The following is a 13,567-nucleotide window of genomic DNA, read 5'->3' as shown; positions in this document are numbered from 1 at the left end:
CCGAACAACGTCGGTCAACGTATAAAAGAACACAAACATGCCGCCATCAGCCCGTCGAACCGCGCTGCCCACTCCAACTTCCTGGCCCAAAGCCCCTCGGGCCCAGCGCCTTATCAACAATTCTCATCATCGCAAGCACCTTCTCATCCTCGAGCTTCCTACCTGCAATCTGAATCCCAACCGGGAGACCGGCCATTTTCTCAACGTCGTAACAGCCTCCCTTCCCATAGAGAAAGCCTTCGAGAAAGGGCGAGCCCCGGCCTTCAGCCGTTCGTTTTCTCAGGTGGTCGGTCCACCCTGCTGTGAGCTGGTCTCGAGCAGCGTCCACATGAGTGACAGGGAGAGCTCCAGCCGGACACTGCACGATGTTGTATAGTGCGGTCGCTCCCGATAGGGGAACGATACGTTGAGTTGCACTATAGAACACGCAGTTAGGTTCATCAGTCAAGACACGCCGCATACATGGATGATAACAATAGCACGTACTGATGAGGAAGCCGAGGTAGTGCATGCACGGGAGCAATGATACCGTCTAGACCATGCTTGTCCCATATCTACGCACCAGGAGGTGAGCTCTCATACGGTGCGCTGAACGACAACTCTATCTAGGAGAGTATAGCACTCACCTCTTTGTAGAACAACCTGGCGTACGCGTCTCGCTCCGCACTAATTCGCCAGTATTCGCGAACGGACTTCTTCCGCGATGCCATGATGATTTTGGCGTAGATCTCGTCTCGGAGGAACTGTCTAGTTGCCCATGCTGCTAGCGATCGCAACCAACCTGATCAGCGAGCAAGGTCAACCGTCAAGTTGCACTCTATAACACGGTGGAAGAGCATCCGACCAAATGACTTCGGGGCCAGCAGAATGAGGTAGAGCTCAGGTTCCTGATTGAGCGTGAGTATCAGCGGTGCGAGCAATGGCTGCTAAAGATGCACGAGCGGATCAGAGCCGTTAGGCTCTGCCAGAGTCTGGAAGCCATCAGCAGACGTGAGCTCCACGAATAGTTCCAATGCTTTCGAAGCTGTGCTTCCTATTGTGAATTTGTGCTCGCGACCGAAACGGCTCATGGACATACGCTGCGGTATCGTGATCTTGACGCATTCATGCTCTTCTCGGCGCAGTGCCTCTACAGTTTCCAGCACAGCTCTTTCACAAGCTGGGGAGGCCTTCACAAAATGATCTATTGGAGAATGCAAGGAGTCAGCTGACGTCCGTCTCCATCAGACAGGCATACCGTCCACGTAGTATCCGAATCGCAGTTTCCCTTCTGCGAGCTGTGTATCCTTGAATGGCACTGGGGCATGCACATAGTCATTGATGTCCATATCTTGTCCAAATGCCACCCGGCAGGCCAGCTCTAGGTCGTCTATCGAGCTGAGACGGGAGATTCAGCCTTCGTCTAGGTAAACTAAGTGAGATCGGACTACCTACCGAGCTATGGGGCCCAAGACGTCAGGAACACCAAGAATCCAGGTACGGTTTCTAGATGCATCACGATCAGGAAAGCCGATTCGTGAGCAGGCTTAAACACAGACGTGTAATGCCTGCCCTGGAGATCCGTCCCGGACTAGGTGTGAATGCATAAATGCCACAGTACGCCGCGGGTATTCTAGCCGGAGCACCGACATCGCATAAGTCAGTCGCTTTCATGAATGCAGTACGCTTCACAAAGCTTGATACGTACCTGAGCGAGCCACCGATGTCAGTGCCCCATCCTAACGCACTGCCATCCATCGCAAGCAGTGCACCCTCACCGCCAGAGCTACCTCCAGAGCTGAAGTGTGCATCGTGAGGGCTGACGGTGCGGCCCCAGAGGGGATTCACGGTCTCGTAGGACATCAAGCCCTGTGTCAGATTTGTCTTGACGAAGGGAATTCCTCCTGCGGCGCGTATGGCCTCCACTGGCTAAAGTTCCGTTGAGCTCTTTTCGCACAGAGCAGTTCTGAAGCAGAAGATGTGCGCCAGGAAAGGGCCGCGTTCACTCACGCTGGCATCTTCTGCTTGCGGCTTGTCAGCATAGGACGTATATCCCATCGTGGAGTCAATGTCCTTGACGTTGTCTGTACGGGCAACAAAGGCCATGCTGCTGATGAGCGTAATCGGCTGTACATCATGTGGTGGACTGTCTCACACAAATCCTTAAAGCTAACCGGAACGCCATGTAACGGCCCTTTCAGCGTCTTCGATATGGCGAACTCCTTGTCAAGAGCCAATGCATCCGCTCGGGCTTGCTCAAACATGACTAGTGCGACGTCGCAGTCACATCGCCCGCTACTCGCACATCACACATACTTACCTTCAGTCAAGCAGTGTGTCATCCGTTGGGCTATTAATGAACGCGCTATGTAGGCATCAAGGACTTGCGATGCCGTCCACTCGCCTTGCTCGATATGATGGACGATTTCCCTTGCTACTCTCGTACGTATCATTAAGAAAGGCCTGATTTAGCAAATTGAGGATGACCTGGACTCACCGGAGGCCTGCAAGAATGCATCACAACCGTGCTCTTGGGACGCTGTTGTACTTTGTTCTGCAGCGGAGAGAAGAGCAGCCTGCTGTGGTCGCTTGTAATCCGGTATTACTAGTGTTTCACCGCGAACGAAGGGCCACATGGACGTTTGCTGTTAGATGCAGATTGCAGCAGAATATTAAAGACGTGAAGCATCTATGTGCGCGGCAATCGTCTGCGCCGTTCATGAGGAATTCGAAGTGGTGGCGGTGGGAACTGGAACTCCTCTAGTTCCCAGGCGGTGCCACCGCACATTGCTCGCACCCGGTACCCCCGAGCCCACGCTGAAGCCAACAACTGTTTGTTCTACCAGTATAACGACACTTACTAATAAGATAGCCTGCCAGTCCATACTTCTGCGCCAATCTAGTAAGAAAACTCGGTATTGGCTCGGATCCCGCCTTGTGGCATTGTCGACATGCTGTGGACCTGGTCGCTGCTGCACAGCATTAAGCGATTAAATCTAGTTAAGCACAGCATTAGAGAACAACTTCGCCGATAGGTCGCTTGGTTCTATGGCTTTAGGGCGGCTCTGATGCAGACAGAGCCTGCTCGGTAGCCACAGCATCCGATGGGAGATCTGTAGGAGATCTGTCCCTCGACAGCTCATCAGCTGTCTCTGCAGGTACATACTTTAATATCTGGCCGCCTTCAAACCCGACACGGAATACAATTTTGGCACTACTGGCATAGCACCTGAGCACTCCCCATACATATACAGCTTTACCGAGCTGCAGCTGCCATGATTCCTCCATGGCGTGACCGCTTTCGCCAGCTTGTCTTTAGCTTCGTGCTTCTACCTCCCTCCCTCACTCCCCCCAAGTGTTGGCTCCCGCTGTCTGAGTCGTGGTCGCAGTCCTCGTCGTTCTCACTTCTCCCCCGATTTTATCCAGGTTCCTTCAGCTGTGCCGAGGAATCAACTACTACCTTCTTAGACATGTCACCAGAAGAAACTGCGCTTCTGTAGGAGACTCACCATAGTCTATAGCCGGCCGCGGCCATGGTTGTGCAGTTCTGTGGAGGTATATCTGTTCTTCAAGAACTGTTTTTTCGGTGACCGGTACGCTCGTCTTGCTGTTTCTATCATACTTTCGTTGGCTTGCTCATATTTGACGTATTGCAGTGCTACGTTGCTACGACTACATCCTGACATGGGACCGTGAAATCAAGTTTATATGGAAGGCCGACCTCTCGTTTGCAACTTCACTTTACTACGCTTTCAGATATACCGCGCTATTCAATACAATCATGATATTGCTTACTCAGATTGCATGGACAAGTTGGCAATCTATTTCGGTGAGTTTCCGGAGGTATTCGGTTCTTTCATGCATGTTATGGCTGACCGAACGTGAGCAGATGCCAATCATTGGTACATTACCGCGCCCGGCTCGCGCTTCCCATCGGTCCCCTCTTCAGCTGCGGCTTGCATGTGCAAATGGTATTAGATATAATTGTTCTGGTCAGTGCTACAAGTATGTATATTTGCGATTGGCGCATGAAGAGGGATTTCACAACTCGGACAGTTTTTGCGGCATTACGGGTATATAGCATCTTCCTTGCAACAAATGGCTATTCGGCTTGGTTCTCTTGTCCGCAATGATCGCTCTAGTCATCTCCGTGTAAACGTGTCGAATGCTTGCATTTTATGCTCAGCTAATTAAAATGGCTCTATAGTATATCTTCGTGCTATCGAAGCCAGCCCCTCGTGCGGTCATGCATTTCTAAGCGTGTGCCTTTCAGATTGTCGGCAATTATACATTATTTGAAAGGTGTGTGCCCGCAATCTTTACAGTCGATATTGATTATTCTAACATGCGCTTAGTTGTGCGCATGACATTCTCACGAACATCTGAATCGCATATCTTAATCGTATACGCTACAGTGATGATGGCTGCAACAGCCGCCTCACTCGTGTCTGATGGTTTGGTCTTAACGTTGACAATGGACATGCATGAAAACCGTTTGGAAGGGAGACTGAAGATTCATAAAATTGCCCCTTGGGTCATCCTTGCGGTATATATTGTTGAGGGACGGTACGTCTCTGCAGATATCCGCCGTTGTATACTGCTAATGCACATGCCGTTGTGTTCCTTCAGCCACGCTATGCTTCGCGTACGTAGTAGCATTTGAGAAGCAAATGTAAGCTCATGTCGCCGGTGCTCAGATTTCTCTGTGTCATCAACGTCTAATCAACGTCATTGGGATTGCGACGGGTTGCTTGACCGAGGTATGGGACGCACTTAATGTCTGTATGTCAAATTATGATCTCTTTTTTTGTCTAGTTCAATCGATATCTGGCAGACTTGGGCAGCAATGTGAGTGGCGCCTCGATTATATTACAAGCACCTCGGACTGAGCACACGCACTGATAGTCTCACTTCGGTGTTACTGTCTCGGCTAGCGCTTGACCTCCGCGAAGCCTCTGCAGCTGGGCTCGAGAGCGAAGGGACAGTCTCTCACGCGCCATGTGATCTAGATTTTGCCCATGAAGAGGATGTTATAGAGACCTCGATGGGTGAGCATGAAAGCATGGTGACCGAATCGTCGAGCTTCGCACAGAATGTCGCACCACTCAGTACCAAGTGACGGGTTCGATCAAATGAAAGAGGAAAGCATCAACTGCAGACTGCATGGATGTCCCAAACATGTTCATTCCACCCAAGAGGGAGCGGCCCTTGCCTGTATAGCTCCACGGAAAATGTTCCAACCATCTTCATTTTCTCATTCGTCAAGTATAGAAATCTTTGAGCTCGCGAGTACGCTACGAATAAAAGTCTCCTAAGATTCAAGAAGTTGATGAGCATCAAAGACAGTCTTCAACGCGGGAAAGAGGGCGCGGGAGGGTGGATGATGAAACGCACAGCGCAGCCAAGTCCACAATCTATCATTGTTCTGTGTTCATTAACGTTACTGTGGCAGCATAAAGGGGGTACAGCATCATCCGGCTCATCTTCTTTGTTGGCGCCACAGCCTCCGCTGCCTGATCTCGTATCCAGACAGGCCCTTTTCTGGATACGAGACCACACTGCAGTGAGTGACTAGCGCTCTCCGCGGACTTCCGGCTCATGCCACGTCAACTCATCTGGATTCTGGAAGTGTGTGCTACGATTCTTCGCCGTCAAGTCTTATGCTGATTATCTAAGTTGGTTGTCGCTAGCTCGCGGTTTCGGCGATTTCAGTCCAGTGCTTGACGTTGAAGGATAACCGTAAGAGTCCTATAGTGTCTTGATAGTAAACCGTGCGCAGTGAAGTCGTAGATTGCAATCTGTATCGATAATGCCCTATCCGAAGGGACACGCGGGTAGTCGGTACTACGTTTATTACCAGTGCCTCATCAGCCAAGCTTTCAAAACTGCCTAGGTCGGGTACGCAGATCCCAGTCAGCATCAATGCAGAAATCATGATAAGTCCGACGAGTAGTCAGGTGTAACGATATTTCTGTTTGACGCTCTTTCTCAGATGTGCAACCGTGATGCATTCGGTAGTACCGCGCCTCGGTTGGTCATCATAGGTCCAATGTGGCGTTCAACTTACGAGCATTCCATACTCGAAAATAGACTGTTCAATGCGCTAATAGCCTTAGGAGGCTCTGATGCAGACAGAGCCTTCTCTAGCTGCTCGATAGTTACAGCACCGTGGGAGATCTGTTCCTCGACACTGGCTCATCGATGCATCAGCTGTCTCCGCAGGTATATAGTTCAGCTGTGTAGCTCTAATTCCCCAGAGCTGGCTCCTGCTTATTCCCTCTTCGTTGTCACAGTCCTCGTCGTTTTCACTGCTCGCCCGACCTCAATCCAGGCTCCTTCAGCTGTGCCGAGGAATCACCAACCACCGCAGGCTAGTGGCCTCTCCTCTTCTTCAACATGTCATCAAAAGATCCTGGACTTCTGTATGAGACTCATTATAGTCTATAGCGGGCCACGCTGATGGTGACGCAGTTATGTGCAGGTGTTTCTGATTTTTGAGAATTATTTCTTTTTTTCGGTGACAGGTACGTTCGTCTTGCTGTTCTCATCACACTTTCGTTGGCATGCCCATACTTGACGCAATGCAGTGCTATGTTGCTACGACTACATCCTGACATTGGATCGTGAAATCAAATTCATATGGAAGGCCGACCTCTCACTTGCAACTTCACTATATTACGCGTCCAGATATGCCGCGCTATCCAATACAATCATCGTATTGCTTACTCGGATTGCATGGACAAGTTGGCAAACTATTTATGTAAGTTTACATAGGCATTCGGTGCTTCCATGCATGTGATGTTTGACTGACTCACCCCACAGACGTGAGCAGATGTCAATCATTGGTATATCACTGCGCCCGGCTCACGCTTTCCATCGGTCCCTTTTTCAGCTGCGGCATCGTCTTGCGTGTGCAAATGGTATTAGATATAATTGTTCTGGTCAGTGCTACAAGTACGTTTGTTTTGCGACTGGTACATGAAGAAGAATTTCATAATTTGGACAGTTTTTGCGGCATTACGGGTATATGCCATATTCGGTTGCAACAAATGGATGTTCGGGCTAGTTCTCTTGTCTGGAATGATAAATCCAGTCATCTCCATCGTGAGACCTGTCAAATGCTTGCATTTATGCTCAGCTAACATCAATGTCTCTATGCAGTATATTTTCGTGGTAACGTCGCCAGAACTTTATGTGGTCATGGGTTTTCAAGCGTGTACCTTTAGCATCATAGGCAGCTATTCGTCCTATGAAACGTGTGTGCTCGTAACCTTTACAGTTGATGTTGATTATTCTAACGTGTGCTCAGTTGTGCGTGTGACATTCTGACGAACGTCTGAATTGCATTCCCCAATCGTGTTCGCTACAGTGATGATCTCTGCAAGAGCTGCCTCGCTCGTGTCTGATGGCTTGGTATTGACGTTGACATGCATGAAAACCGCTCGGAAGACAGATTCAGGATTCATCAAATCACCCCTTGGGCCATCCTTGCAGGATATATTGTTGAGGGATAGTACGTGTCTGCAGATATACCGGGCCGTTGTGTCCTGCTAATGCACATGCCGTTGTGTTCATTCAGCCACGATATGCTTTGCGTACGTAGCAGCATTTGAGAAGCCAATGTAAGCTCATGTCGCTGGTGCTCAGATTCCTCTGTGTCATCAACGTCATCGGGATTGCAACAGGTCGCATGATTGAGGTATGGGATGCATTTGCCATCTTTATGTCAAGTTATGGACTCTTTTTTCTCGTACAGTTCATCGATATCTGGCAGAGTTGGACAGCAATGTGAGTGGCGCCTCGATTATACTAGAAGCAGCTCGGACTGAGCACACGCGATAGTCTCACTTCGGTGTTACTGTCTCGGCTAGCACTCGACCTGCGCGAAGCCTCCGCAGCTGCACTCGAGAGCGAAGGGACGTTCTCTCACGCGCCACAGGATCTGGCTTTTGCTCATGAAGAGGAGGTCATGGAGGGCTCAGTGGGTGAGCTTGACAACGTGGTGACCGAGTCGTCGAGCTTCGCATAGAATGGCACGCCGCTCCGTACTGGATGACATGTTAAGCTTACGGACGAATGAAGGATCAATCGTAAATTGTATATGTGTCCCAATCATGTTCCTTCCGCCACAGACCGACCATTCAGCATGAAATTCGTGCCACTCGTGACTGGACGTCTATTAATTGCAAATGACCTTCCAGCAAGACTAATCCTCGCTGATCAACCAAATCAATGTCAGTCGTGTCAATTCGATGGGTAGACCCGCAGTGAAACGATAGACGGTATGAGCCTCTGATCCAGGTCCAAACAGAAGGTCGAGTGCTTCTTCGACCACGATGGATCGCTGATGAAGCGCGGCTTGCAGCCTGAGGCCTGAATGCTCAACAATTCCGGGCTCAGATGTCTGGCCCGTGGAAGCATGCTCACGCGGCTGGACTACGTCCGTCGACAAAATTCATGCGTGAATGCACTCTACATGACTTTCGGCAAAAGGGGCCGCAGTGGAGGCTAAATATGACGAACATGTCAGTTCTCCAAAGCTACCGAGAAGAACCAGGGATGGTTTTTGCCTGTATGATTCACCAAGTTGCGCCCATCTGTCTTAATTTGTGCTCCAATTGCCAGGTCCAGAAATCTCGGAGCTCACGCAATAGCGCAAGCGCTTGATCAAAGGTGCCATACTATAAGCCTTCGGTGTTTTCGAGAATCTGAAAGTATGTATCGCGATACTTGAAGCTGAAGGTTGAACCAAGTAAAAAAATGATATAGATAGAGACTCGGCCAGTAAGCTCGCTGTGGCTGAGCGCTAAGCGAAGGACCTGCCATTTCAAGCAACTCAATTTGTTTACGCGTGGCCACCGCCTCGTGTCCGCCTCGCGTTGTTCCGACTTTCATGAGCAGAGAACTCTCGTCCTCGTTCGAGCACACTCGTCTCCGCTTCCTAAGCTTGGCAGTCACTGATGTGGAGAAGAGTGAATAGGACAGCGTGGGAAACTACGTCAGTGGTGTGGGAGGAGAGGTTTCGGCTGGGCGAACGCGTGGTTTGTGCATCCACGCAAGGAGCGGTGCTCGGGGTCTGGACAGCCAGTGTCCGGGGTCCTGGCAACTGTGGCCAGGCTCCTGATTCGCTGGCTGACGATCCAGGGCTTCCGAGCGCGTTTAGGCCGAAACTCTCGAGCGTACAGCGGCTGCGTAGCTGCCTGACGAGGGAGGCACGACTACACCACCACTACATGCTGAGAAAACAAGGAGTTGGGAGGGTGGGTAAAGAATGCACTACACAGCATTGGTAGCGAATATCGTGGCGATGAGGAAGAGGCGTAGCGCGCGTACGTCAGGTGAGCGCGTCTCTTCCGCTTTTGCCTGCTTAGTAAGCAAGCGTTCGTCCTAGTGCTCGTTTCTCGCGCTTGGACTGAACTTCACCGTGGCTGGCTCGAAGAAGTACCCCACTGTAATGACACCCACCGGCTCTGGCTCACAATGTCATCGAGGCCACTGTCGCCTAGCTGGTATCATAGTGCTTCCGAATTACGATACTTTCCTGGAAAAGCTTCATCGCCGAAGGCTCGCTGAGCAATCACACCCGTCATTTGCTTAGTGATCCAGCGATGTCCCCTTTAGAATACTTCATCCCGCTCGAAACCGTCTGAGTAATGCAAGTCCAGGAGCCTTCCTACGCGAGGATTTTCTCCATTATAAAGGCCCTGCCAGTACCCAGCACGACGAATACTCATACTTCCCCAAGAGATGGCCAGCGAACTCATCGTCAACGCGCCCGCTCCCAATGTTCCCTACTTCATCCCCGCGCAGAATCCGCCTGCGGGCACTGCGGTCCCGGCTTGACCGTGGTTGAGGCGACCGCAGTCGTCCCAGAAGGCCGTATCACTCCACAAGACGTCGGAATCTGGTCCGACGAGCACATCCAGCCCTGGAAGGAGATCGTCCAGTTCGCCCACTCCCAGAACCAGAAGATCGCCGACCAACTCGCTCACGGGGGGCGCAAGGCATCCACGGTCGCACCATGGCTGCATTCTACACTCGCTGCGCCCGAGATCGACGGCAGCTGGCCGGACAACGTCTGGGGTCTGAACGACATCCCGTACAACGAACACTTCCCGAAGCCGAAGGAGCTTTCGCATGACGGCGTCAAGCGCGTCGTGCATGCGTTCGCGGATGGCGCCCTGAGCGCGCGACGTCATCGAGATCCATGCGCGCACGGGTACCTGATCAGCGAGTTTCTCAACCCGCAAGCGAACAGGCGCACGGACGAGTATGGCGGAAGCTTTGAGAATCGGATCCGGCTGCTGATTGAGATCGTTGATGCCTTGCGTGCGATCATACTCCCGAAATGCCTCTCTTCGTCTGGTGAGTATATTGGTCTCTTCTGTGCTGATTCTCTCCATCCTGACATTTCCCATGTAGTGTTTCCGCCACAGACTGGCTCGAGGAGGTCTATCCGAATGAGCATTGGGGCATCGAGGACACCGTTCGGCTCGCGCCCACCCTCGCCGAGCACGGCGTCGACTTGCTCGACGTCTCCAGCGGCGGCGTCCATGCCGCGCAGAGGCTCAAGCTTAAACCGCTCATGCAGGTTCCGTTCTCCGAAGCAGTCAGGCGCGCACACGGCGACAAGATCCTCGTCAGTGCCGTGGGCTCGATCACGGACGGGAACGACGCGCAGAGTGTGCTCGACCAGGTGAGGGACGAGTGCACGCTTCTGAAACTGGGCCGTGGATGCTGACGCGATGTCTTGCGCAGGGCGCGGCAGACGTCGTCTTTGTCGGACGCCAGTTCCAGAAGAACCCCGGGGCCGTCTGGGCGTTTGCGGAGGATCTGGGTGTGACGATCACCGTCCCGCACCAGATTGAGTGGGGCTTCGTCGGGCGAGGAGGTGTCGGCAGGAAGGGTGTGGCCGGGTTGAAGCAACAGTTCTGAGCTAGACGCAAAAAATCTGCATAGCAGCAATTGTGCAACTGTTAGACGTTAGATTTGGTAGTGTATTAGAAGACATCAACTGACGCAGCAACGAGATTATTGATAATTCAGCTGTTGAACTCTTCTCAAGACAACAGTGCACTGGCTCACAACGCGAGACATGCACCACAGTAAAGCTTAAGGTTCTGCTCAGCGACGAAGAACGGCGAACGCCATTGCAATGCGCCCCAACATTGAAGTTTCAGATGCGTGCCAAGGTTGAATAGCTGGTTCGCAAAGTTGTTGAAGGAAGATTCGAAGCCATGAACTGCATATTTAGTAAAATGATATAGATTAAGACTTGGTAATTAAACTCGCTGTGGCTGAAGAGCTCTCTTCCGATCTCAGCAACCAAGAAACCGAGAACCCACCGATTCAACCAACTCAATTTATTTATAGATTGTCCGCCGAGCTCTTCTGGACAGCGATGGGCCACGGCAGATGCATTGTTGGCAAGACCATCCAAAGACTCAGGGTGGCCCGAGCAACACGTGTCAACGTGAGGCTTCACGAATCATGCCGGGGCCTGAAACTTGAGATAATATTATCACCGCAGACATGAAGCGATTTGCACACGTGGCAAATGCTTAGCAAATGTCAACAGGTTTTTTGCCTTTGTGATCTCAATTTGCTATGGTTCCTTCCCACATTCCGTATTAAGTATTTGCATATAATATGTTGGAGGCAGAAATTTAAATCATATATTTTAAGAAATGACACCATTTTCAAACTCACCAAATACATTTAGAATTTGAGTGCTGTTGAATGTAATCATACATTTTTGAATTCCAAACCATCACATGTATAAAATACCCAGTAGCAGATGAAGGTGTAATTACGAAAGACTTTCATTCTAGTAATCTTGGTTAGAATGACTTCAGTAGGGAAGTAGAATGTAGGCATAATTACACCTTTGTCTGCTACTGGGTATTTTATATATGTGATGGTTTGGAATTCAAAAATGTACAATTACATTCAACAGCGCTCAAATTCTAAATGTATTTGGTGAGTTTGAAGATGGTGTCATTTCTTAAAATATACGATTTTAAATTTCTGCCTCTAACATATTATATGCAAATACTTAATATGGAATGTGGGAAGGAACCATAGCAAATTGAGATCACAAAGGCAAAAAACCTGTCAACATTTGCTAAGCATTTGCCACATGCGCAAATTGCTTCATGTCTGCAGTGTATGATGTGAAGGGGGAGAAGAAATTCGCGCCTGTTCGAAGTCAATGTCGATGCATCATGTACGGTATGGCACGCAGTTCAAAGTTCTCACCATATCCTCGACCATTCATGAACAGGCCAGGAAACAGAATTGGAATTAGCAAATGACACCCAGAAGGTGACAGTGGTGCGTACTAGTCAAGGCTCATGTGCCATTCCGTCGCTTGTATTCCACATTTCACACCAACAAAGCATCTACGGCTGCAATGTCAAACTCTCAACGAAGAAGTGTCGAGTTCGCGCGTATGTTCTGCCAACTTCCGAGAACCTCTATACACTATTGTTACATACATAAATCCGATGCCTAACGAAATCAACTCAGCCTGTTGCGTACACCGTCGAGGACATGAAAAGGAAGAGGGAAACATTCCCAGGCTCTATACACGTTCTGGAGCACGGACGACTTTCACCTGCCCTTGCGCAGGAATACAACATCCATCAATACCTCAAAACTGTGCTCGGTCGGGTCCAGCGCATACGAAGAGCGCGCCTTATGACCGTAAGAAGAACGCAAGTGGCTCGTGATCGCATGCTCAATCGCCAGTGCAGCATCGGCAGCCATGTCCCCATAAAACACGTCAATGTTAACCGCGCGCAGCGCAAACGTGACGTCGAACTTCGGGCATCGCCCAGCCAAGCGTTCGAGCGCGAGATCGATCAGATTCCACCGGAGCCCGTCGAGGGACGTCAACCCTATGGGCTTGGGCCCATTGTCAGGCGAGAACGAACCGAAGAGGAAGAGCCCAGCCAGCGTGTAGACGCCCCTGGAAGCCGGGACTGTCTGATCTAGTACGAGACGCAGCTCGAAGTGCTCCAAGGTAGGACAGTTCTGCTCGAGGAGCATCAGCGTTTTGATGACGAGGATATTGTTCTGCATTGCGACGAGCGGCGGGTTTAGATACACCTCATCGAGTATGAACGTGCGTAGATTGGCAAGTGGCAGTGCGTTGAGCTCAACCACGAGACCATCTGACGAGTGTTTGATATCTGGAGTCAGAGACGACTTCCTAGCGTAGAGTGCCACTCACCAAGCTGAGTCCGGTCAAAGCCGGAGACGGCAATGTGCAGGTATTCCAGCGACGGCCCCACGATCGCTTTGAAGAAACCGTGGAGAAGCGAAAACATGTTCTGGGATCTGTCATCGGTCCACAACACGGACAGCCTTCGCACGTTAAGCCGGAATGGAGCGCGGGAGAGCTGCTTCATGAACAGAAGCATGTAAGTCGATGCCCCCAGCTCCAGCGTATCGATCGTAATCACGCTATTTTGCAGCAAGCTGACATCAGGAATCAGCTCCTCCCTAGGTGGGACTAACACATGTTTTCCATATCTGTCCCGGTTGATGACGTGGATACTAGAGAGCTTCGGAAAGAGATAGAGTG

At 50.7% G+C, this 13,567-nt stretch overlaps 8 protein-coding genes across 8 annotated transcripts; 6 read left to right on the top strand and 2 right to left on the bottom strand.

Moving 5' to 3' along the window:
• Window positions 1-46: 46 nt before the first annotated feature.
• Window positions 47-2,432, bottom strand: LAESUDRAFT_736584 (amidase signature enzyme; the record flags this gene model as incomplete). The annotated part of the gene is made up of 13 exons (XM_040910702.1): window positions 47-416; window positions 487-554; window positions 627-781; window positions 845-887; window positions 939-1,033; window positions 1,079-1,183; window positions 1,238-1,377; window positions 1,435-1,485; window positions 1,535-1,612; window positions 1,688-1,908; window positions 1,990-2,063; window positions 2,135-2,245; window positions 2,300-2,432. The coding sequence occupies 13 exons, from the start codon at window positions 2,430-2,432 to the stop codon at window positions 47-49; spliced, it is 1,644 nt and encodes a 547-aa protein (XP_040764753.1).
• Window positions 2,433-3,204: 772 nt separating this feature from the next.
• Window positions 3,205-3,917, top strand: LAESUDRAFT_725336 (uncharacterized protein). The gene is made up of 3 exons (XM_040908804.1): window positions 3,205-3,572; window positions 3,636-3,808; window positions 3,869-3,917. Exon 1 carries the CDS (start codon window positions 3,255-3,257, stop codon window positions 3,477-3,479), a length of 225 nt encoding a protein of 74 aa, XP_040764752.1. The 5' UTR covers window positions 3,205-3,254; the 3' UTR covers window positions 3,480-3,572; window positions 3,636-3,808; window positions 3,869-3,917.
• LAESUDRAFT_636977 (uncharacterized protein) lies at window positions 3,683-4,453 on the top strand (the record flags this gene model as incomplete). Its single annotated transcript, XM_040903463.1, has 3 exons — window positions 3,683-3,812; window positions 4,061-4,129; window positions 4,239-4,453. Coding segments are annotated over 3 exons (414 nt in total), but the record flags the coding sequence as incomplete, so codon positions are not given.
• Window positions 4,454-5,491, top strand: LAESUDRAFT_812362 (uncharacterized protein; the record flags this gene model as incomplete). Its single annotated transcript, XM_040914399.1, has 5 exons — window positions 4,454-4,545; window positions 4,609-4,624; window positions 4,677-4,757; window positions 4,814-4,827; window positions 4,885-5,491. 5 exons carry the CDS (start codon window positions 4,454-4,456, stop codon window positions 5,096-5,098), a joined length of 417 nt encoding a protein of 138 aa, XP_040764750.1. The 3' UTR covers window positions 5,099-5,491.
• Window positions 5,492-6,568: 1,077 nt separating this feature from the next.
• Window positions 6,569-7,771, top strand: LAESUDRAFT_652332 (uncharacterized protein; the record flags this gene model as incomplete). The annotated part of the gene is made up of 6 exons (XM_040904357.1): window positions 6,569-6,774; window positions 7,089-7,237; window positions 7,349-7,492; window positions 7,559-7,574; window positions 7,627-7,678; window positions 7,736-7,771. Coding segments are annotated over 6 exons (603 nt in total), but the record flags the coding sequence as incomplete, so codon positions are not given.
• A 1,022-nt stretch (window positions 7,772-8,793) lies between these two features.
• LAESUDRAFT_127713 (uncharacterized protein) lies at window positions 8,794-9,479 on the top strand. Its single transcript, XM_040901276.1, has 2 exons — window positions 8,794-9,317; window positions 9,371-9,479. The coding sequence occupies exon 1, from the start codon at window positions 8,940-8,942 to the stop codon at window positions 9,270-9,272; it is 333 nt and encodes a 110-aa protein (XP_040764748.1). The 5' UTR covers window positions 8,794-8,939; the 3' UTR covers window positions 9,273-9,317; window positions 9,371-9,479.
• A 153-nt stretch (window positions 9,480-9,632) lies between these two features.
• LAESUDRAFT_758828 (FMN-linked oxidoreductase) lies at window positions 9,633-10,914 on the top strand (the record flags this gene model as incomplete). The annotated part of the gene is made up of 3 exons (XM_040912503.1): window positions 9,633-10,344; window positions 10,416-10,675; window positions 10,738-10,914. The coding sequence occupies 3 exons, from the start codon at window positions 9,633-9,635 to the stop codon at window positions 10,912-10,914; spliced, it is 1,149 nt and encodes a 382-aa protein (XP_040764747.1).
• A 1,628-nt stretch (window positions 10,915-12,542) lies between these two features.
• Window positions 12,543-13,182, bottom strand: LAESUDRAFT_127703 (uncharacterized protein). The gene has a single exon (XM_040901275.1). The coding sequence runs from the start codon at window positions 13,060-13,062 to the stop codon at window positions 12,592-12,594; it is 471 nt and encodes a 156-aa protein (XP_040764746.1). The 5' UTR covers window positions 13,063-13,182; the 3' UTR covers window positions 12,543-12,591.
• Window positions 13,183-13,567: the final 385 nt, after the last annotated feature.

The sequence above is a fragment of the Laetiporus sulphureus genome (genome assembly GCF_001632365.1).
Source record: "Laetiporus sulphureus 93-53 unplaced genomic scaffold LAESUscaffold_17, whole genome shotgun sequence".
In the NCBI taxonomy this organism is placed as follows: Eukaryota; Fungi; Basidiomycota; class Agaricomycetes; order Polyporales; family Laetiporaceae; genus Laetiporus; species Laetiporus sulphureus.
This window is presented reverse-complemented; position numbering and strand designations above follow the sequence as displayed.

Coding starts and splice junctions, on each gene's coding strand:
- LAESUDRAFT_725336 (XM_040908804.1), top strand. CDS start 3,255: ATGATTCCTCCATGGCGTGACCGCTTTCGCCAGCTTGTCTTTAGCTTC.
- LAESUDRAFT_127713 (XM_040901276.1), top strand. CDS start 8,940: ATGTGGAGAAGAGTGAATAGGACAGCGTGGGAAACTACGTCAGTGGTG.
- LAESUDRAFT_127703 (XM_040901275.1), bottom strand. CDS start 13,062: ATGCAGAACAATATCCTCGTCATCAAAACGCTGATGCTCCTCGAGCAG.